This window comes from Apodemus sylvaticus, chromosome 4, assembly GCF_947179515.1.
Source record: "Apodemus sylvaticus chromosome 4, mApoSyl1.1, whole genome shotgun sequence".
NCBI lineage: Eukaryota > Metazoa > Chordata > Mammalia > Rodentia > Muridae > Apodemus > Apodemus sylvaticus.
In genome coordinates this window covers 92,697,152-92,721,499 of record NC_067475.1, presented here as the reverse complement: position 1 = coordinate 92,721,499, position 24,348 = coordinate 92,697,152, and the positions used below count along the sequence as shown (strand labels likewise).

General features: G+C 36.9%; 1 protein-coding gene across 1 annotated transcript in view; it reads right to left on the bottom strand.

Annotated features, from left to right (window-relative positions):
* Nucleotides 1–24,348, bottom strand: part of Wdr49 (WD repeat domain 49) — a 162,167-nt gene that overhangs the window by 78,706 nt on the left and 59,113 nt on the right. The window contains exon 5 of the mRNA XM_052180351.1: nucleotides 15,024–15,139. Coding sequence (XP_052036311.1) covers nucleotides 15,024–15,139 — 116 coding nt within the window. The remainder of the gene's footprint in view (nucleotides 1–15,023; nucleotides 15,140–24,348) is intronic.

Genomic DNA, 24,348 nt, shown 5'->3' with positions numbered 1-24,348 from the left:
ATTTTCTGAGGAGCTGGCTGTGGAAGAAGGATCCACCCTGTCAATTTCCAGACCCAAGCATGTCTGTCTGAATGTAACCTTTGTCTCAGGATGGATGGGCTAATCCCCTGCCAAGTAAAATAAGGGGACAGGGAAATGACAGCAAAGGAACCTAAGAGTGAAAACAGGTAGACATTAAATCATTTCCAGCAGATATTTATATTTTTATACCATAATATAAAATCCCTATGGTTAGACTGGATTCAGTCATGAGATGCTTATCCATGGAAAAAAATGTTAAATTGAGAACTCCAGCTGATTGCCTTAAACTCTCCAGTCCATTTCTGCTAGATGTTTTGAGCACTGGATTTGACAATGTTTTGCTACATTCCTGTTTATCAATTATCTATTACTTGCTGCTTATTCCAAACAAAAGAATAAGGAATATGGATCACTCTCCAGACAGTTCAGAGAACAGTTCTTGTTTCTCTTCCTGATCTCTTTATTATGTATTCTTGTGCCTTCATTTTTTGCCCCTCTCTTTCTCTTACCCCTTTGAGCAAAGAATACTTTATTGCTATTGTTCTCCTCTCTGTGCAAACAGAGATTCCATGTACCACCATGGATTCCAATATCACTTCCATATGAATGGCCTTTTCCTACCTTCATCCATACTTACCACGATTGGATAGTTTTCTTGTTTTTTTTTTTAGTTTATAAACTTTTTTATTCTATATATTCTTTATTTACATTTCAAATGACTTCTCCTTTCCTGGATACCCCCTCCCCAAAAGTCCCATAAGCCCTCTTCCTTCCCCATGTTCCCAAATAAACCACTTCCCCCTTCCCTGTCCTGGTATTCCCCTACACTGCTGCACTGAGCCTTCTTTTTTCTTGGACATCATTTGATATGTGAATTGTTTCTTGGGTATTCCAAGCTTCTGGGTTAATATCCACTCAGTGAATGCATACCATGTGTGTTCTTTTGTGATTGGGTCACCTCACTCAGGATGACATTTTCCAGTTCCACCAACTTGCCTAAGAATTTCATGAATTTATTGTTTTTAATAGCTGAGTAGTATTCCATAGTGTAAATATACCACATTTTCTGTATCCATTCCTCCATTGAGGGACATCGGGGTTCTTTCCAGTTTCTGGCTATTATAAATAGGGCTGTTATGAACATAGTGGAACATGTATCCTTATTACATGCTGGGGAATCCTCTGGGTACTGAATAGTGCGGTCCTCTGGTAGTATCATGCCCAGTTTTCTGAGGAACCTCCAGACTGATTTCCAGAGTGGTTGTACCAGCTTGCAACCCCACCAGCAGGGGGAAGAAATGTTTAACATCCTTAGTCATCAGGGAAATGCAAATCAAAACAACCCTGAGATTTTATCTCACACCAGTCAGAATGACTAAGATCAAAAACTCAGGAGAAAACAGGTGCTGGTGAGGATATGGTGAAAGATTGGATGGTTTTCATTTGCCAGTTGGTAGTTCTATACATACACTCTTTCCATTGCTCAAATATCTTAACACGTGAAAAATCAAAATTTGCCAGCTTCTTTCCATAATCTATTCTGAATTTCATAATTTGGTTCACAGGCCAGCATCACAGCATCCCATGGGCCATTTTTCTCTCATCAGTAATATTTACATGTTTACATTATCTACCCATTACATGTTCATTCTTTTTACTTCCACTTTAAACAGCTACTCACAGTTTCCTACTGCAGAGTTCTTCACCACAATGGTCAACAATTTTAAGAGGTTCTTATCTTGTTTTTGCTTAGTCTGCCCTCCCAAGATGAATTCTTCATCCTATACTAGACTTTCCTGTATTTCTGGAGCTTTTAATATACCCTTGTTTTAAAGCAAATATTGCTTCTCCATAGAATTTCTTAAACATTTAGAACCAAAATAAATAAACCACTAAGTGAAATGTGTTATGTTCCAAAGCAGCACTACCATGGAGTATAGAACACAAATCACAGATGTCCATCTGAGGGCTGTGGTTTACTGTGGACACCAGCAAGCATGGTGTCCACATGGAAAAGGAAACAGGGTAGAGAGAAGAGACAGGACACTGAAAGACTAAGCTGATGCCTTGCCTAAAAATATTTTCTGGATTTTCATTTCCTAAATGACAAAATTCAAATGTGTGCCTGTTTTCAAGATTCAATGATATACAGATTTAATCTCCTTCTAAAGAATTATTTCTCCCAATTCTTCTACCATTGCCTACCAGCAATATATGAATGCTCACTGAAATCTTGACACACCGTAAAGTACATATTCTTTGTACAACATTAGAAAATGTTATTTTATTAAAATGGAGATTATATAACACCATAAAGTATTATGTTCCCCAGAATTGTGCAAATGGATTACAAGGTTTCAAATTTACTGCCTTACAGCAATGCTTATAAATGTTAGACCTATCCAGAGCTAAGTTACTTAAAAGCACATTAGCTTGCCCAAACTGCATTCTTTCTGATCTCAAAGCACTTTAGACATTTCCCTTTTTTAAAAATTTTTATTGTATATATTCTTTATTTACATATTTCAAACATTATCCCCTTTCCCAGCCACCCCATCTCATCCTTCCTCCCCTACTTCTATGACGGTGTTCCTCCACCAACACTCCTCCCACCTCCCCACCCTCGATTCTCCTACAATGGGGCATCTATCGAGCCTTCATGGACCAAGGACTCTCCTCTCCTTGAAGCCTGACAAAGTAATCCTCTGCTACATATGCAGCTAGAGCCATATGTGCCCCTTGGTTGACAGCTTAGTCCCTCGGAGCTCTGGGGGCTGGATGTGGTTGGTTTATGTTATTATTCTTCCTATTAGATTGAAAACCCCTTCAGCTCCTTTAATCCTTTGTCTAACTCCTCCATTTTGGGGACCCCACACTCAGTCCAATGGTTGGCTGTGAGCATCTTCTGTATTTGTAAGGCTCTGGCAGGGGCTATCAGGAGATACCCATATCAGGCTCCTTTCAGCAAGCATTTCTCAGCTTCTATGATAGTGTTGGGGTTTGGTGACTGTATATGGGATGAATCCCCAGGTGGTACAGCCTCTGTATGGCCTTTCCTTCAGTCTCTTCTCTATACTTTATTTACATATTTGCTCCTGTGAGTATTTTGTTCCCCTTATCAAAAGAACCAAATCACCCATACTTTGGTCTTTGTTCTTTCTAAGCTTCATGTGGTCTGTAGATTGTATCTTGGGTATTCAGAGTAGGCTACTATCCACTTATCACTGAGTGCATACAATGGGTGTTCTTTTGTGATTGGGTTACCTCACTTGGGATGATATTTTGTAGTTCCATTTGCCTAAGAATTTCATGAATTCATTGTTCTTAATAGCTGAATAGTACTCCATTGTGTACATATACCACATTTTTGTATCCTTTCCTCTGTTGAAGGACATCTGGGTTCTATCCAGCTTGTGGCTATTGTAAATAAGGCTGCTATTAACATAATGGAGCATGTATACTTTTACACGTTGGAGCCTCTTCTGGGTATATGTCCAGGAGTGGTATGCTGGGTCCTCAGGTAGTAATATGTCCAATTTTCTGAGGAGCCACCAAACTGATTTCCAGAGTGGTTGTACCAGCTTACAATCACACGAGCAATGGAAGAGTTTTCCTCTTTCTCTACATCCTCTCCAGCATCTTCTGTCACCTGAGTTTTTTATTTTAGCCATTCTGACTGGTGTAAAGTAGAATCTCTGGGTTGTTTTGATTTGTATGTCCCTAATAACTAAGGATGTTGAACATTTTTAGGTGATTCTCAGCCATTAGATATTCCTCAGTCGAAAATTCTTTGTTTAGCTCTATAGCCCATTTTTTTAATAGGGTTATTTTATTCTCTGGAATCCAACTTCTTGGGTTCTTTGTATATACTGGATATTAACCCTCTATAAAATGTAGGATTGGTAAAGATCTTTTCCCAATCTGTTGGCTGGCATTTTATCTTATTGACAGTGCTCTTTGCCTTATAGAAGCTTTGCAATTTTATGAGGTACCATTTGTTGATTCTTGATCTTAAACTTCACATTTTTCTAGATATATGTTCTATTCTTTTATGGGAGCCCTATATTTATGTATGCTATGCACCATCTTCTGAGACCATTCATATTCCATGAAGCTTCTATAAGAACTAGCATAAAGAACTATATATTCCTCATAGAAATAGTTATTTCCATAAGAAATAACTTCTTTCTGACTTCTTGATTTATTCACTTTTACTAATTAGATTAACACTATATATCTCATCTGTTATATTAGGTGTGTCTGGTTTTGTGTTGATGTTCTTAATCTACTTAGACTTGAGCTTTGTGCAAGGTGATGAATATGGATCAATTTTCATTTTCTAGATGCAGACTGCCATTTATTATACAGCACCATTTAGTGAATATTATTTCTTTTTTTTTTTTTTTTTGACCCTATGGTTTTGGCTTCTATGTCAAAGATCAAGTATCTGTAGGTGTGTGGTTTTATTTCTGGTTAATTCTATTCCATTGATCAGTCTGTCTGTCACTGTGCCAATGCTTTACAGGGTTTTTTTTTTTATCACTATTGTTCCATAGTATAGCTTGAGGTCAGGATGGTGATTCCCCCAGAAGTTCTTTTATTGTTGAGAATTGTTTTGTCTATGTTACATTTTTTTGTTTTTCCATATTAAGTTAAGAATTGCTTTTTCCATGTTTGCAAAGAACTGTGTTGAAATTTTTAAAGGAATTTCCTTGAATCTTTAGATTGCTTTTGGGAAGATGACCATTTTCACTATATCAATCCTACCAATCCATGATATGGAAGATCTTTCCATCTTCTGGTGTCTTCTTCAATTTCTTTCATCAGGGACTTAAATTCCTTGTCTAAAGATCTTTCACTTGCTTAATTAGAGTTACATCAAAATATTTTATATTATTTGGGGCTACTGTGAAAGGTGTTGTTTCCCTATTTTTTCTCATTTATATAAAGTAAGGCTACTGATTTGTTGAGTTAATATTATATCCATTTTGCTGAACTTGTTTATCAGCTGTAGGAGTTATCTGGAAGAATTTTAGGGGTCGCTTATGTAAACTATCCTATCTCCTTGAATAATGATACCTTAACTTCTTTCTTTCCAATTTGTATTCTCTTGATCTCAAGTTGTTGTTTTATTTCTCTAGATAGAACTTTGAGTACTATATTAAATAGAGAGGGAGAGAGAGAGTATTAAATAGATAAAACTTTGTCTTGTCCCTGATTTTAGTGGGATTGCTTCCAGTTTCTCTCCATTTAATATTATGTTGGTTGTTGACTTGCTGAATATTGTTTATTATGTTTAGGAATTTGTCATGAATTCATGATCTCTCCAAGGCTTTTAACATGAAGGGGTGCTGGATTTTGTCAAAGTGTTTTTCAGCACCTAATGAGAGGATTATGTGATTTTTTTCTTTGATTTTGTTTATATAGTCAGTTATGTTGATGGATTTTTGTATATTAAACCATCTCTGTATCCCTAGAAAGAAGCATACTTGATCCTGATGAATGATGCTTTTGATCTAGTCTTAAGATTTTATTTGCAAGAATTTTATTGAGTATTTTTATGTCAATGCTCATTAAAAAATTGGTCTGATGTTCTCTCTCTCTCTCTCTCTCTCTCTCTCTCTCTCTCTCTCTCTCTCTTTCCCTCCCTCCCTCCCTCCCTCCTTCTCTCCCCCCTCTTGGTTTGGCCTTTGTGTGGCTATTATCAGAGTTACTGTGGATTCACAGAGTGAATTAGTGGGAAATATCCTTGAACACATTGGCACAGGGGAAAGCTTCCTGAATAGTACACCAATGCCCCAGGCTCTAAGATCAACAATTGATAAATGGGATCTGTTGAAACTACAAATCTTCTGTAAGGCAAAGGACACTGTAAATAAAACAAAACAGCAACCTACAAATTTGGAAAAATCTTGACTATTCCTATATCCAATATAGGGCTGATATCCAAAATATATAACAAACTCAAGATGTTAGACTCCAAAAATCCAAATATCACAATTAAAATATTGTGTAGAGCTAAAGAAAATTCTTAACAGAGGAATCTCGAATGTCCAAGAAATGCTTAAAGAAATGTTCAACATCCTTTTTGAATGTTGGGACCTGAGTGGGAGAAAGGAAAGAGTGGACAAAAGGGGGAGCAGGGTTGGATATGAGGGGAGATAGAAAAGAAGCCTAGAGGGCCAGGAGAATGAATGAAAATATGCAACTGCCAAGGTTGGGGAATGGGAGATGGGGGGAACCTCTAGAAAATCTCAGAGACATAGGATATGAGAGGCACCCAGGACTCAATGGTGATGGAATTTGAAGAGCCCATCTCAAGTAAGTAGGCAGGATCCCCAGTGGAGGGATGGAGACACCAACCCACCTTCAAATTTTTCCTGTCTTTAAAAAAATGCAGGGACAAAAATGGAACATACTGAAAGAATGGCTGACCAGACACCAGCCCAACTTTGGATCCATCCCATTGGTGGACACCAAACTCTGACACTATTTCTGATGCTATTACAGACAGGAACCTAGCATGGCTGTTCTTTGAGAAGCTCTACCAGCAGTTAACTTAGACAGATGCAGATACTTACAGTAACCATTTCAGTAACCATTGGACTGAAATCAGGGATCCCTAGAGAAGAGTTAGGAGAAGGATTGAAAGAACTGAAGAGGGTGACAACCCTATAGGAAAACCAACAGTGTCAATTAATCTAGGTCCTGGAGAGCTTCCAGAGACTAAGCCATCAACTAAAGAACATAACTAGGCTGGTCCAAGGCCTTGGACACAAAACAACTGACTGACTTGTCTAGCCCCAGTGGGAGAGGATGAGCCTACTCCTAATCCTGTAGATTCCTGATGTCCCAGAGAAGGGGCATATTTGGAGGGGAACTCTCAGAGGCAGAGGATAGGGTAAAAATCTCTGGGGGGGGACCAAGAGGGGCAACATTTGGGGTGTAAATAAAATAAATAAAAATAAATAAAATAATAATTAATTTTAAAAAAGAGTATAAGTTAAAGATCCTCAGTTAGATTATAAGTACAAAGAAACAGGGATCTTCATTTCTTGAGTTTTTTTTAACTATTCCCCCTTATGATTCTCCCTGGAGTCTCTCATACATTCTTGTGCCTTATTTTCTTTGATAATATTCATCACTGAGTGGCACTGTGTTTTATACATTTTTGCTTGTCTCTTTCTTTGTTACTTTGTCTGTCTTTCTGTCTCATTAATGAGAGAGAGAGAGAGAGAGAGAGAGAGAGAGAGAGAGAGAGAGAGAGAGGGAGAGAGAGAGAGAGAGAGAGAGAGAGAGAGAGAGAGAGAGAGAGAGAGAGAGAGAGAGAATCTTATGGTAGTAGGAAATTTTCCACTTGCCTCATCAATGCTGGGATAATTCAGACATAACAGGTAATGTACAAATATTCACCAAAATCAGTTTAAGAATCAGTCCTCTATTTTGAAAAAGTAATAATGTTAATATGAATATCATCAATTTCAATTTAGAAAGATGCTATAATTAAGAAGGTAGGAAGTTCTAAAATTCAACTTACTATCATAATATCATGTGTGTGTGTTTCTAAGTTTATCTGCTAGGAGCTTAAGGGAAAGGTGAGTATGGAGAAAGTGTGAGAACCCCAGATCAATCTTTTATCCATTATGTAAACCAAGTTTCAATGTCAAATGTCTTTTTCTCAAGATTCTCATATTAAATGGAAATAGATATATTCAGGGTACACCAGTGAATGCTTTTCATAATATGCTACAAAAAGTAGTCCTTTGACATTTGACCTTTGTGTCAAAACACTGAAAAACTAATTACCTGGCACCTTTCCCTTGAAAGCTAACCTGAAATTTTGATTTGAAATGACAGGAATCCTTAAAATACCCCAAGAATCTACATTCAGTTCTCACCTTTCCCACTTCAAAGATTACTCTAAAAAATTTAAGTTTCTACTTTGCCAAGAATAAAATTAAGTTTCAGAAAGAGCCAGTTTCCAGGTCAATAAAAGTCAGATAGACTTGTCCTTCGGCATTGAAGAAGTTTACCAGCTCTGTTCCATATTTCCTAGGTCCTGAGAGAATTGCCCTGAGTCATTATGCCACATTGAAAAAGAAAGCTGATTATGAAAAGAACAATATCAATGATCTGCTCCTTCAGGGGCTGATTGCTCTTGTGCTGTTGGTCCAGTAATTTTTAAGCCTCATTAATACATCTCCTTTGATCCATCCATGGCTTTTTAGATTAATAATGAGTAGCTCAGAAGCAGAAATCCCATTCTAAATGAATTTGTTTTGATTTTTCTGCTCTGTTCTTCTTCCTAAAACTCTGTGAGGCCAAACTTGGACATTGAAATAATCACAAGATCTGGTTTAGAAAAATCTCTGTGACTTTCAAATATATATATCCTCTCCTTAGTTCCAAAATAATAGATTTCAAATAAGTCACAATTTCAGAGTCATCCATTTTGACTCTTATTCTAATAAATGGAATTAATTGAGTTTCATGAGGCTATCATTCCTTGGAAAGGCGATTATTAAGACATTAATACTTTTTTTTAGATCAGTTTTATTCCTCAGAAACTTCAAATCCTTAAGGTCATTTCATTTCAAAAAACTTTTAAAGGACAAATTAAACCTGAAACAAACTAGTTTAATTTCTATCATCATATATAGAAGATGCAAATAGAATTAGAGAATAGGGCTTTGAGAGAAATAGGATCAAATTATATTAGCAACTATTTATTAATCACATATTTTATAGCATTCTAGAAAGGGCAAGCTACCAATAATGTTTTTAGAATTATTTTAATTTTTATGAAAGATTTATATTTTATATGAGTAAAATTTTATAGTAATAAAATCTTTGTAAACAAACATTCAGATATGTTATTATCCTAAGTCACTGTTATCATTTCACAGTGTATACAGATATTAAACATTCTCCTGTGTACTGAAAATGTGAGTACACACTGCTTTTATTTTTCAATTATACCCAGATATAAAACACAAATTTCTCTTCTACACAAATAGAAGAGGGGAGACTGTCTTTTTTAATAGGCTGTATGTACAGAAGTATCTAAGCTTAGGACAATTTGAAATATTAAACTAATGTGAGTATTAGTTACTATGGATATGCATATCACATGTCTAGACTGAACAAATACAACTGACTACCTGCTAATTTAATTTTACCACTTAAATGTCTAAGTATGCAAGAAGATAAGTGTGAACTGACTTTCTATCAATTCAGTTTTTTCTAAGTATATTTTACTTAAAATAACTATAAATCTACTATCAAATTTGCATTTGGAATTCTGCATTATGATAGAAGGATATCAATTATTGGGTTTCTATGGAACATGAATTTTCTAAGTTTCTTTACTTGAAACAATGTTTATAATACTTTTTTTTACCACTGTCTGCCTTGTATATTGTAAAATTCCAGATCAAATGTAAGATCTTAACAATAGGAATCTGATTCTTTGTAATCAACATGTTCTTATTTCTAACTCAGCGATTACCATCTAGGCATAGCATTTAAAATAATATGGGAATGAAAGGGGAAATATATTTAACTAAATCTTCAGAGTGCTGTTAAGTGAATAACAAGTATTGTGTTATTCTTCATATATGTTTAAAACTATTTCATTAGCTTTGCTTGAAATAAAAAAACCTCAATCATTTTTAGAATGCATATTACATAATTGTAAACAAAATACATAATATGTATGTCTATATGTATGGAGTGCCTCACTTTGATTTCATTGCTCCATTAACCAGTAGTCAATTCAAGAGTGAAGGATAGACTGTAGATTATAAGACAAGTTCAGCCGCATACTAGGATTATGAACCTGCCCAGTCTGTTAACCTCTTTAAGCCTCAATTTTCTCCTCCAAACAAAGGAAAAATAACATTTGTCTCTAGTTCTAAAGATAGAGAAGACTAAAATATCAGTAATTGTTGCTGCTTACAAACAATGGTTTGTGATAGTCAGCTCTCCACTCTAGAAATGCAAATCAAAATGACACCGAGATTCCACCTTATACTAATCAGAAAGGCTAAGATCAAAACTTCAGGTGATAACACATGTTGGAGAGGATGTGGAAAAAGAGGAACACTCCTCCATTGCTAGTGGGATTGCAAACTTGTACAACCACTCTGGAAATCAATCTGGAGGTTCCTCAGAAAACTGGAAATAGATCTTCCTGAAGAACCAGCTAGACCATTCTTGGAAATATACCCAAAAGATGCCCCACCATACCACAGGGGCATGTGTTCCACTATGTTCATAGCAGCATTATTTGGGATAGCCAGAAGCTTGAAACAACCTAGATGTCCCACGACAGAAGAATGGATACAGAAAATGTGGTACACAATGGAATACTACTCAGCAATAGCTGAGGACATCCTGGACAAAGAATGAGGACATCCTGAGTTTTTCAGGCAAATGAGTGGAACTAGAAAATATCATCCTGAGTAAGGTAACTAGGACACAAAAGGACATGCATGTTATGTACTCACTAATAAGTGGATATTGGCTAAAAGAAAAAAGAAAAAAAGTACAGAGTACCCAAGATACAGTCCACAGAACTCACAAAAGTCAACAAGCTGAAGGGCCCAAGTGAGGATGCCTAAGTCTCACTTGGGAGGAAGAAGAAAGCAGTCACAAGTGGGGAGGGAGGGAGGGACCTGGGAGGGAAAGTGGAGGGGGTGGGGAATGGGGGGAGAGGAGGGAGAGGAGGGAGAGGAGGGAGAGGAGAGAGAGGGGAACCTGATATGACATTGGAGGAGGGAAAGGGACTGAAGTGCTTTCTGTTCACTTTCTGAGAATAGACAGCCTCCAGAGGTAGGAGGCTGGGTGCACCCTCCAGAATTTACCAGAGACCTTGGAGGTGAGATACTCACAGGACTCAAAGGGAAGGGCCTGACAGTAGGGAGAGGGGACTTACAGAGCCCACCTCCAGCAGGAAGATAGGACTTCAAATGAGGGAGAAGGAAGCCATCCCACAGTCATAATTATGACCCATAACTGTTCCTGTCTAAAAGAATTAGAGGGATGGAAATGGAGAGGAGCCCAAGGAGTAGAAGGTCCAGCGACAGTCTCAAAGTAGGATCCAGTGCAAGGGGAGGTCCCAAGGCCTGCCACTATTACTGAGACTATGGAGTGCTCACAAAAAGGGACCTAGCATGAAAGCACTTGGGAAGACCCAACAAGCAGCTGAAAGAGACAGATCCAGATATTTGCACCCAACCAGTAAGCAGAAGCAACTGACTGCTGTTGAATTCGGGAAGGCTGAATGAAGCTGAGGGCAGCCCTGTAGGAGGAGCAGCAGTCTCAATTAATCTGGACCCCCAGGATCTCTCAAACACTGGACCACAAAACAGGCAGCATATACCAGCTGATATGAGACCCCTAGTACACATACAGTAATGGGCTGCTGGGTCTGTGTTCATTCAGAGATGATATACCTAACCCTCAAGAGATTGGAGGCCTCAGGGAGTTAGAGGTCAGAAGGTTAGGGACATCCACATGGAGACAGTGGGAGGTGAGGAGGTAGAGGATGTAGAAGTGTTGGAGGGTGGACAGGATTGGCAGTGCGGGGAATAAAATATAGAGTGTATAAAAATAATTAATGAAAAAAGAAAATAAAAAGATTACAGAGGTAGTTTGCAGGCCAAGGCAGAATGAACCAGAAAATGAGAAGGAGCCAGAAGAGTGGAACATATTACAAAAGTTAATATGAGGTCAAGCAGAAAAATTCAGTCAGAAACTGAAAGAAGCCAGATTGATCAGTCAACCTGAAGAGAAGTTTGGCCAGAACAGCTGAATTGAACCAACCAGTCAGAGTTCAAAAAGAGCTAGAAAGGATGAGATTATTCAGCAGTAAGTCTCTGAGATGAAAATTATATCTGACAAATAAAAGTTGCTTTTATATTTACTGCCTACTGTCCTTATCTACCATTACCTCATTCAATAAATATTTTTGTATATTTTATCAATATTTTAAAAATATCTTTTAACTATTTTATGAATATCATATATTAAACTTATTTATACATATTAGAAATATCACATATATCTTTAGAATATCTGTGCAACTTAGCTCTATATTAAAATATATATAACTAGTCAAATGGATATAATTAACGAATAATACACACATAACTTAGGAATAAATATTTGTAAGTTCAACAAAGGACCAAAGAATAATGTGCACAAAGGCAGGAGGAGAACATAGAGAACATATTTCCCTTATTGTAGTTGTCAAGATGAATGCCACTCTTATGGCCATCTGGTCATCCCATTCTCCCTTCCCACACCTGATTCTGATCCAAGGGAGCCCCACACACTCAAAGGAGGAGGGGAAGGGGGATGAGAGAAGGAGTGTGGGAGGGGATGACCAAGATGTAGACAGTGAGTGGGATATAAAGCAAATAATCATCATCATCACATCATAATCATCATCTATAAAGAATATCTTAGTGGGAAAGATGTCTGAACAGATTTTAAAATAGAAATAAATATTAAGTACATTTTAAAAACAGGACAGGAATTTCTAGTAGTGAAAAAATAAAGACACGAGGATGTTAGAGAATCTATTTAAGGATTGAGAAGTTGGCAGAAAAGGACAAATTAAAGTGCTATGGCACTCATCCAAACAGACATAATGCCCTAAATAATACAGCTGTGGTACTCACAGGAGCAGATTTCCAAATAGCGAAGATAAAATGAAAGAGCCTTAGTGACTACTGGGTTGTAAATTTAAAGAAAAATCAATAAAACCCATGGGGTCTACACCTGTAGCTATGAAATAAAGTTCAAAATCTGAGAGAAAAAGTGGCCTCAGAAAGGAATCTGAGCAATGTGCTCAGTTTAGAACATGCTGTCTATTTCAGTGAGGAATATCTGGTATATAAGTAGATGCGTGAGCTAGAGGTAACATATACTACGGCAGAGATTTGCGGTTTCCAGGAGATATTGCCTGCCTACTAAGATGATGTAAGGATTAAAGTAGATGATGTATGTAAAGTAGCAACTATTTTGTGAAAACACACATAAACTAAACCAGCCAGTGTATGTAGGTGCCTCATTCAATAAAAGAAATATCTACTCTATCCTGAGCATAATTTTCAAACCGATCTCTGTATTTAGACAGAGCCTGAAGTTAAGGCCTCAGCTTAACCTAATAGGCATTGTCTGGATTTAGCAGAAAGCTCAATAATTAAGTGTCAATCTTTATTTCTCTAATTACTGTAGCATACTGGCTGGCTTCATGGGCCATACTTCCTCAGATATACCAAGTAGTTGCTGTGTGACTTTGTACGCTAAAAGCCTCTTAATAGTAATGAGTGTGTCTGGTTCATGAAAAATCTATCCTAACAAAATGTCTTTAAGTAAGTCTATTTTCTAACTCTGCATCTATAAATGTTGCATAACACAACTGATAATTCATTAATGCAAGCTCCAGATAAAGAACTCAAGGCCGACAAATTTGAGAAAGATGAAAAAAGCAGAGAGGAAGACATAAAAGTACTAATTTTATTTGGTTCTGGTCTTTCTAAATCTTCTCTCAGTTCATAGGCACTAACACTCCACCAACATATATCAGAATATACAATGTTTCTTTAGATCATTTTTTAACAGTTTGACACATAAAATAGTTTAAATTTTGTCATGTAAGCAATCAGAAATATTATCATTAGTGCTAATTTCTAACTATGACTATCAAAAAATATAAAGAAATGCTATCTAGAAATTTTGTCTTACATTGATTAATTTTCTAATTTCTTTTTTATATCCATATTGTAAATTGGATAAAGTAGATATCATGCCATGGAATTAAAGACATATTTTTTTCATAACCATGGCCTCACTGTAGAAAGCCTCAGTCTACTGAGGTTGTAAGTTGGTAATGGATAAAGATTGTCCCCAGTCTTGTCCTTTAAGATTAAATTGTCCTTAATATCAAGTGGAATGATCTGAACTATACTTTTTTTATCATCAACTTGTCCTTGAAAACACTGTTTGTCCACAAATAATCATTTCAAGATTTAAAAATGAGACTTTCCTATGATTAAAAAAAAAAAAAACACCCAATATACACTGCTGATTTTCTAGGTACTGAAACTGTCTGAATTCTAGGTTCAGATGACAAAAGTTATGATTATATGACAAGCAATATCAGGAAAATTACCTATTACAGTAACATTTTGTGAATTATCAAAATTGTATGAGGTAAATGCTCAAAACACAGCATTCTTTATTTTCTTGCTATTTATACAGGAAAGTAGAACCTGGCTACTTTGCTTTCTCTACAAAAGTAAAAGGAAGCAAATTTTTTTCCTAATTTCGAAAAATGGTTATCCTGATAATGTCATGGAAGAAATGTTCCTCTGGAAGAGACAGTGTGCCATCTGAGGTACATTTCCACAGTGACTGAAGAAGGTGCTGGCATAGGTGTCAGGAAACCAGTTTGCTCCTGTACCAGGGAATAGAGCTCCTGCGATGATGAACCTAATCATATGGCTTACAGGCCTTCAAAATTGGTTTGTTGAAGGGAAAAAGAGAAGATATCCTGTACAACTGGTGGATGTAATCTATAATACTAAGAGGTTGCTCAATTTACAATATAGGAGAGACTTGGAAACTTAAGATACCATTGCATATTTATTGACACCTTTTAAAATAAAAAAATAAAACCTTTTAAAATAAAATTTTAAAACCTTTTAAAATAAAATTTTAAAACCTTTTAAAATAAACCTTTTAAAATAAAATAAAATAAAAATAAAATTTCAAACCCAGGAGAAAGTCTCAAAGGGTTCTTCTAGTCACCCAAGCTGGGTAATTATATCATATTTTATTCATGAAGCATTTATTCAGTTCCAACTCACCTACCTAAGCTACCAAGAAGTTAATGATTTCTAACCAAATGAGACTTCCTTGCTCTCCTTTTATATTTTGATTTAAATAAAAAACACTTTTCTTTTCTGACATTTTACATAAGCATTTCATACCTCTCCCAGCCCACAACCAGGATGGTCTTCTTAAGAACTAGGATCTGTGAAATTTCCACAACTCCATCTTGCCCAACATTAAGAGTATGGTGACAATATCCGTTAAAGTCCCATACCTTTAAGAGAAAAATAAAAATGTCAACACTAATATGGAAACATAAAAATATCTTCAATGTTTAAAACAAAACAGTATAATGGGAAGCATTTGTTAAATGTGGCTGTTACAGTCTGTAGTAGTTTATCTCAACTGTCAATTTTGTGAGATTTAAAACTACTTAGGAGACAAATCTCTGCATGTTTAGTCTAAAGGTGTTTTTAAAAAGAATTAACTCATGAAAAGACCCATTCTGAAAGTGAGCAGCTCATTCCATAGGCTGAGATCCCAGACTGAATCAAAAGGAGAAAAGAATATGGATGCTACCTTGGCAATGATCAGACTCTGCTTCCTGACTACAATTCCAATTTTATGATCTTCAGGCTTCTCCACCAAAATGAACTGTCCATCAAACCACCAATTACCAAAGTAAACCTTTCCTTAAATTGCTTATTTTGGGTATTTTATCACAGCAACATAAAAGCAGCTAATACAAAAAATTTGTTCCAAGAGATAGGTCTCCTACTGTTATGATCATATGGTCAATAAGCCTTTGGAGTTGGTTTGTGGAAGAGCTGTGGATAAGTTTGGAGCTGCAGGATTCTGAAGCTCTAGAATACCTTAAAAACTTAATTGGTTGTTGCTGGAGATTTGCAGGATGAAAAAAAAATGTGGCCTAAAAGGTCATGAGCTATTAGAGAGAAACGGAAAGTCTATAGTGAACTGGACTAGAAGACATTCAAGTTATACTCTGGCAAAGAATCTCAAACTTATTCTTGTTCTCAGTACTCAGTGGAGCTGAGTTTTAAAAGCAATAAATGACTAGCTTCCTTCTGTGTGGGCATATGTGCCTGCATAGGTATGTGATTCTGCTTTTCCTTTGATTTTGGTTTGTTTACTTTGTTGTTGGTATTATTGGTGTATTTAATTCTAGTTTGTTTGCATACCTGCTTATTTTCTAAAAATAGAGAAAAAACAGGTATGGAGTTGTATGAGCAGGAACTCAGAGGATCGGGAAAGAGATGAGGAAGGGAGAACCATGATCACAATATATAATGGGAAAAATATCTATTTTCAACACAAAGGTAATGGAGTAATTTGTTTGGCAGAACAAAACATTCAGTCTATGATATGGATACTGCTTTTGTTCTCATCTTGTTCACCCATGAGACAGCAGCAAGTAGATCAAAGCAGTATGAAAAATGGTCAAAGAAGAAAGGGGTTTCAGTGAATTTAAAGTTGCAAAGAAGGCAGTATTAAAGAAAGTAGCATAATTATTAAGAGATTAATACCATTAAAGAAACAAATAATATTCTCCATAAGAGTAGTAGAAAAAGTACAGCCAGGCATGGGAGGCAGAGGGACCTTTAGTCCCAGCATTTGGGAGGCAGAGGGACCAGGTTCTCTGTGAATTCAATACCAGCCTGGTCTACAAAGAATTCTCCAGGATAGCCAGAGCCACACAGAGGAACCTTGTCTCAAAAAGCCAAGAAAAAAAGAGTGGGGAGGTGCATCAAGACAAGACCTACAACTTGTTAACATTCAGAAGCCATACCAGTCAGAACAGGTAAAGAAACCCACTTGATGACACAACAGTGCCACCTCCTAGGTTTGCTTCCCAAAGACCCATTCTACTTCCCACCCTACCTTCCACTATGTTAGGACAAGCCCCCAACTCCATCAGTCTTCCCCTGCCCTGGAGCAGACCACAGCAGTCCACACCACTCAGAAGAACAAGTTCAGGTAACCAAATTCAGAAGAACATATGTAGGCCAAGATAACCAGAAAAACAGGCTAACTGAGACTTCCTGATCGTCCAGAGACCACACCAGCCATCAAAATCCCCAGATATGTGGTCTACCTACAGAATTCCTTTGCTCTCTTGGTACCCTGCCTCCTATCCCCAATCCCCACTCTTTTCTCATCCTCATATACAACCTCACAATTTCAGAGGAGGCCACCTTCTGGACCAAATGCCAAGCATTTGTCCAGTACTAAGTCCAGCACCCAACTAAAACAGAGACACCCTACTGGAATAAAGGCAACAAAATTTAAAAAAAAAATAAAATTATGAAAACGTAAACCACACATCAGATATTATGCTAACAGATACTATGACTCAACTGACCATAACCATTACAGAACATTTCATCCAAACACAAAAGAATAGACCTTCTTCTGCGCAACTCATGGAATAATCTCCAAAACTGACCACAAAATTGGTCACAAAGCAAGTCTCAAAAGATACAAGAAAATTGAAATGATCCTTTTATCAGACCAACACATATTAAAGTTGGATTTCAATAACAATAAAAATAACAAGAAGCCTCCAAGCTTTTAGAAACTGAACTACTATCTACCGAATGACTATAGTGTCAAGAGAGAAATGAAAAAATGAAAAAATTAAAGACTTCCTTGAATTCAATGAAAATGAATCCATAACACATTCAAACTAGTGGGGCACAATGAAAATGATCCTAAAAGAAAAGTTTATTGCACTAATGGACTTCATAAAGAAATTAAAGGGATCTCATACAAGTAACTTAAAAAAATAACTGAAAATTCTAGATTTTAAAAAAGGAGCAGCTGGGCGCATGCCGATAATCCCAGGACTTGGGAGGCAGAGGCAGGCGGATTTCTGAGTTCAAGGCCAGCCTGATCTACAGAGTGAGTTCCAGGATAGCCAGGGCTATACAGAGAAACCCTGTCTCAGAAAAAAAAAAAAAGAAGGAGCAACTATACCCCAAGAGGAGTAGAAAGCAGGAAATAATCAAACCGAAGGCTAAAATCACTAAAATAGAAACAAAAAGTACAATACCCAATGTAAAAAAAAAAAATTGGTTCGTTGATAGACAAACCCTTATCTGAAGTAACTAAAAAGCAGAGAAATTTGGATAATACCCAAATTTTCAAACTAAGAAATAAAAGGGGAACATAATAACAGACACCAAGGAAATGAAGAAATTATTAGGTCATATTTTAAAAACATGTATTCCTGAAAACTGGAAAACGAAAAGAAATGGAAATTTTCCTCAATAGATACCATTACCAAAGTTAAATCATGATAATTTTAAATAGACCTATAGTCCCTAAGCAAATAGAAGCAGTCATTAAAAGAAAAACAAACAAAAAACAGAAACAGATGATTTTAGTACAGAATTTAGAATCCTACCAGATTTTCAAAGAACAGCTAATTTCAATCATCCTCAAGATGTTCCACAAAATAGAAACAGAAGCATCATTGCTGAACTCATTTTATGAGGCCACGGTCACCCTGATACACAAACCATATAAATATTCAACAAAGAAAAAGAATTACAAATTTCCCACATAAATATTGATGCAAAAATATTTCAAAGCAAATCTGAGAACACATCAAAAGAATCATCCAAAGTGATCAAGTAGGCTTCATCCCAGAAATGATGGGATAGGTCAAATTATGAAAATCTATGTTACACACTGTATAAATAAACCCAAAAAAGCACATGATTAAAAGGCCTTTAACTAAACACACCTTCCTGATAAATAGTCTTGGAGAGATCAGGGAAGGGAAATACCTAAATATAATAAAGGAAATTTACAGCAAGTCTATTGCCAACATCAAATTTAGATGTAATTGTGGAGAGAAATTGAGAGAAACTCAAAGCAATTCCACTAAAAATAGGAATAAGACAAGGTTGTCCACTGCCTTCATATCTATTTCTTCATATGTATTTCTTGAAGTGCTAGCCGGAGCAATAAGACAACTGAAAGAGAAGAAGGGGATCCAAATCAGAAAGAAAGAAGTCAAAGTATTACTATTTGCAGATGATATGATAGTAAACATAAACAATGCCAGAAGTTCAACTGGGGAACTCTTACTGCAGATAAACACCTTCAGCAAAGCAACAGGATACAAGATTAATTCAGAATCCTATATAGGAGTGTAGCCTATATACAAATGATAATCAGGATGAGAAAAAAATCAGAAAACAGCACCCTTCAAAATAATACCTACACTTAATGTAGAGTATATTGAGGTAATTATTTTTATGCTTAGTCATTTTTAATTGGATATTTTATTTTATTTTTTGTATTTCAAATGTTATCCCCTTCTCTGATTCCCACCCCCACAGAAACCCCCTATCCCATCCCTCTTCCTCCTGCTTCTATGAGGGTATGCCTCCACCCACCCACCAACTCCCACCTCCCCACCCTCAAATTCCCCTACACTGGGCCATCAAGCCTTCACAGGACGAAGGGCCTCTCCTCCCACTGATGCCCAACAAGGCCATCCTCTGATACATATGCAGCTGGAGCCATAGGTCCCTCCATGTGTATTCCTTGGTTGGTGGTTGAGACCCTGGGAACTCTGGTTGGATATTGTTGTTCTTCCTATGGGGTTTCAAACCCCTACAGCTCCTTCAGTTCTTTCTTTAACTCCTCCATTGGGAACCCCATGATCAGCTCAATGGTTGGCTGTGAGATTCTAATCCAAAAAGTGAAGCACTTGTATAACAAAAACTTCAAATCTTTGAAGAAAAAATTGAAGAAGATAACAGAAGACGAAAAGATCTTCTTTGCTCATGTTATCAGTAAGAGAAACTATAGAAATAACGATTTTACCAAAAGATTCAACATATCCTCATCAAAATTCCAACACATTTCTTTCTAGATCTTGAAAGAAAAATACTCAACTTAATACAGAGGAAAAAAAAAACCCAGGATAGGTAAAGTAATCCTGTATAACAAAAGATCTTCTGGAAGTATTATCATCTCTGATTTAAACCTATACTTTAAATACTGTATATACTGTACTATATAGCAATAGTAATAAAGATCACATGGTATTGGCATTAAAACATACAGGTTTATCAGTGAAATCAAATGAAAAAACCCAGAAGTAAATCCTATGGATACTTGAGTTTTTAAAAGAAAACAGAATTATACAATGGAAAAAAGAAAGCATCTTCATGAAATAGGACTGATCTAACTAGATGTCTGAATGTAGAAGAATACAAATATATCAATATCTATCAACCCATATAAAATCTAAGTTTCAAGTGGATCACAGATCTCAACATAAAACCAGAAATAATAAGTCTGATTGAAGAGAAAGTGGGGAAGAGCGTTGAAAGCACTGGTATAAGAGAAAACTTCTTGAATAGAACACCAATTGCACAGACACTAAGTTCAACAATTAATAAATGGGACCTCATGAACCTGAATATTCTGTAGTGCAAAGGACACTGCCCAAAAGACAAAGTGGCAGCCTAGAGAATAAGAAAGATCTTCAGGAACCCATACTTGGCAAAAGAGCTGAGAACCAATATATATAAAGAACTCAAGAAACTTGACATTGACAAACTAAATAATGCAACTGAAAATTGGAATACTGATCTCAACAGAGAATTCTCAGCAGTGCAATCTCTCATGACTGAGAAACACTGGAAGAAAAATGTTAAAACCTTAAGCCATGACGGAAATGCAAATCAAAATGACTTTGACATTCTTTCTAGCCCTCAGAGTCATGATAGCAGAAGAGCTGTCCCTGCCCCTCACCTGTGTCAGCAATCAGGAGAGTGTTCCTGGGCAGGACAGTAGAGGTGACCCTTGAGGTGCATGTGCAGGCAAATTGGCCTGAGAGCAGGAGAACAGAAGAGGTTTCCCCACCCCTTGCCAGATGCAGTACTGAGAGAACTAGCTGGGACAGTGCTGGAAAGCTTGACCTGGTGGTGTAAGTGCAGGAGAGCCAGTGGTCTAACCTACTCAGCTACCACCCAGGCCCAGATCCAGGGCTTTGATTTGGTCCACCCCAACATCTCATCCTATATATTGATTGCTAAAGTGAGGAAGTTGACCCTGCAGATGCAAATCTGTGGGATCTCTATGGCACAGTATAACAGCTATATGTTACAGATAGACCGAATGCATGTTTTATTATGAGTTATGCATGAGCCATTGAGGATGAGGTGATTTGAAAATGCTTGGAATAGGGAGTGGCATTATTAGGAGGTGTGGCCTTGTTGAAGTAGGTGTGGCCTTGCTGGAGGAAGTATGTCATTGCTGCGGTGGGCTTTGAAACCCTCCTCCTAGCTACATGGAAGCTAGTATTCTGCCAGATGCAGATAGATCAAGATATAAATCTCTCAGCTTATTTTCCAACACTATGTCTGCCTGGACACGGCAATATTTATTGTCTTGATGATGATGGACTGAATCTCTAAACCTATAAGCCAGCCCTAATTAAATGGTGACCTTTATAAGACTCGCTTGGTCATGCTGTCTTGTCACAGCAATAAAACCCAAACTAAGACAGAGGATGATGGTGCTATGATTTTTGGTGGTGGGAGAAAGCTGGGTATAGGACTCATTTAGCATGCACAGCATCCTACATTTGATCACCAGCAACACACACACACAGAGAGACACATACACACACACCACACATACACAACACACACACCACACATACACAACATATACACCACACATACACAACACACACACACACATACAACACACACACACACAGTGATATATTTGGGTATTAAGTTGAAGGAATAGGCTATAATGATTAATCTTGTTAAGCTGATAAAATTTAAAGTCATCTAAAAGTTAAACTTCTGTTTGTGTCTGTTAAGATTTTTATAACGATTTAACCAAGGAAGAAATGCCCAAACTTATTGTGGTGACACCATCCTATAGACTGTGATATTAGAAAAGATACTGTAATATTCCTCTCTCTTTGCTTCCTGATTGGAGATGTGATGATGTGACCAGCCATCTTGTTCTCCTGTTGCTATGCCAACCCTGCTATGATGAACTAAAGCAGTGGTTGTCAACCTTCCTAATGCTATAGCCCTTTGCTACAGGTCCTCATGTGGTGATGATCCCCAATCATAAAATTAACTCTCTTGCTTCATAACTACAATTCTGCTACTATCATGAATCTTAATGTAAATATTTGTATTTTCAGATGGTCTTAGGCAATCCCCATCAAAGGCTCATTTGACCCTCTCAAAGGGGTCATGGTCCCCTATCTTGAGAAATGAAACAATTTTAACAAATATCATACAGAAATCAAGTTGGCACTGTGTATCAAAATTAAAATCAATATGCTCCTTGATTCCATGGTTCAAAATTTGAAAACTTTTGTCACAGATGAGTTCATTCTTGTGAAACAGATTCCTTTCAGCCATACCCTGTAGTATTGTTTATAAACCCTAAAGTTTTGAATCAACCTTAAGTCGTATCATATGATTTGACCACCAGGAAATAAATCACACTAAGAGCACTGTTCTGTAGTTAAAAGAACATGCTTGTAATGTGAATGGCGCTTCTTCCATCCTCAGCAACACCTTCTATGGATAGAAAAAGAGATGAATTGTCTGCATATGTTTATATTCACCTAAAACTCTTATAGCTGCTGAAGCTCTCTTTGACTAAGGTGCTTTAGCTCTTTGAGTTGTAGTGCCATCAATTGTAAAATATGGATTTGACCTTTTAGTGTTTGCAGATGTGTAGTGTGTGTGTGTGTGTGTGTGTGTGTGTGTGTGTGTGTGGTGTGTATGTATGTGTGTGGTGTGTGCTGTGTGCGGTGTGGGTGTGGGTGTGGTGTGTGTATGTGTGTGTGTGTGTGGTGTGTATGTGTGGCATGTGTGTGTGTGTATATGTAGTTGTTTATGACTTTTAACAGTGTCTAGTTCAAGCTAAAGGTTGTGTAGAATTTGATAAACATCAACATTTTTGTAGAATTTGATCAACATCAATATTTATGTAGAATATTTATATATACTAATGTTCAGGACAGAACCAGAAACTGCAGAGCAGCATGTACAAGGATCTGTTATCCAGCAACAATAGTTCTTCTAGGCTAGAAAAAATGGACATGAAACCAGCAACACTGTTAATTTCGAGGTATCATCTGTATACAGAGACATTGCTTCAAATATTAATTTGCTTTCAGATCCTTCAAAACCATTATAAATGGAACATCCTGCTAATTCTTTGATCACCCGGCTTCTGATTTGAGATTGTAAATTATAAATGTGATTGCAAACTATCATTTACTTTTATTTCTTCACAAAAATTTCTCAAAGACATTCAACATTTATTAATGTGTCTAGTATAGAAGATGTCAGAATTCAATTGTGTTGTATGACTGTTAAAAACAGTAAAAAAAAAACTGTTAAAGTGAACGTTAAAATTCAGAAATTATGTTATTAACAACACTTTAAGATTTATTTTAGTATGAGTTTATATGTATGTGTATCATTGTATGTACATGTACACCTGTGTGCAGATACCCATGGAGGCCAGAAGGTTCCCTGGAACTAGAGTTCCAAACAGCTGTGAACTGTACAATGCAGCTACTGAGAATTGAACTCGGGTTTTCAGAAAGAACAGAAATAATTCTTTACTGCTGAGCCATCTCTTAACCACAAACTAAGTAAATAGCCACCTCTACAATGTGCAGGCTTCTGCAGAGAATCCAGGGTTGATTAATCTCTAGGTCCATGCCGTATTGCTTTCCACTAAACATGAGTTTCACTCTACTCAACTAAAATAATTCCCAAAAGGAAATATTGAAAAGATCTGTCCATTCTTGGTTCTATAAAGTATTTTTCATGGATCATTTTTTTTTGTGATATCTACAAGGTTGGCCTTACTCTGCACTCTCTACAGAAGCTTTACATCTGCCTCAGTTTCACACTATAGGACTGGATAAGGCGACATTGGCTGATTCCTTTTCTAGTTTCAGCTTCCGTTTATTTCATCTCATCTTTTAGGACGAGAGGGACCAGAGACTTTCACACATTATACCAGATCTCTTTGGTACGGTGGGTTTTGCTATACCAAAATCTCCAGTTTATATACCATTGGTGGAGCCCTGCACAAATACGTTCTACTGATATCCAGAGATTTTTCATGACGAAGCCACCCGAGGTCCCTTCACATGCTGATGACAAGCAGCCAGGCCTTGTCCTGTACTTTTGCAGCTAACTTTGGAGAGTGTCTCTACATATCCACAAAGATTTCCTGTGAAGTTCATTCAAGAAACTACTGTTTCCTCAGTGTCACGAGCCATCTCCAAACACTACCACGGCTCTCTTCATGGCAGGGCACTGAGGCATGTCACGGATGGGAATCATTTCCGGTGGCTATATCTCGCTCTACATGAATGTATGACCATGATGCAAAGAAAAATATCTTCCTCACAGAAGAAATAAATGGTAGTGATAAAATAAG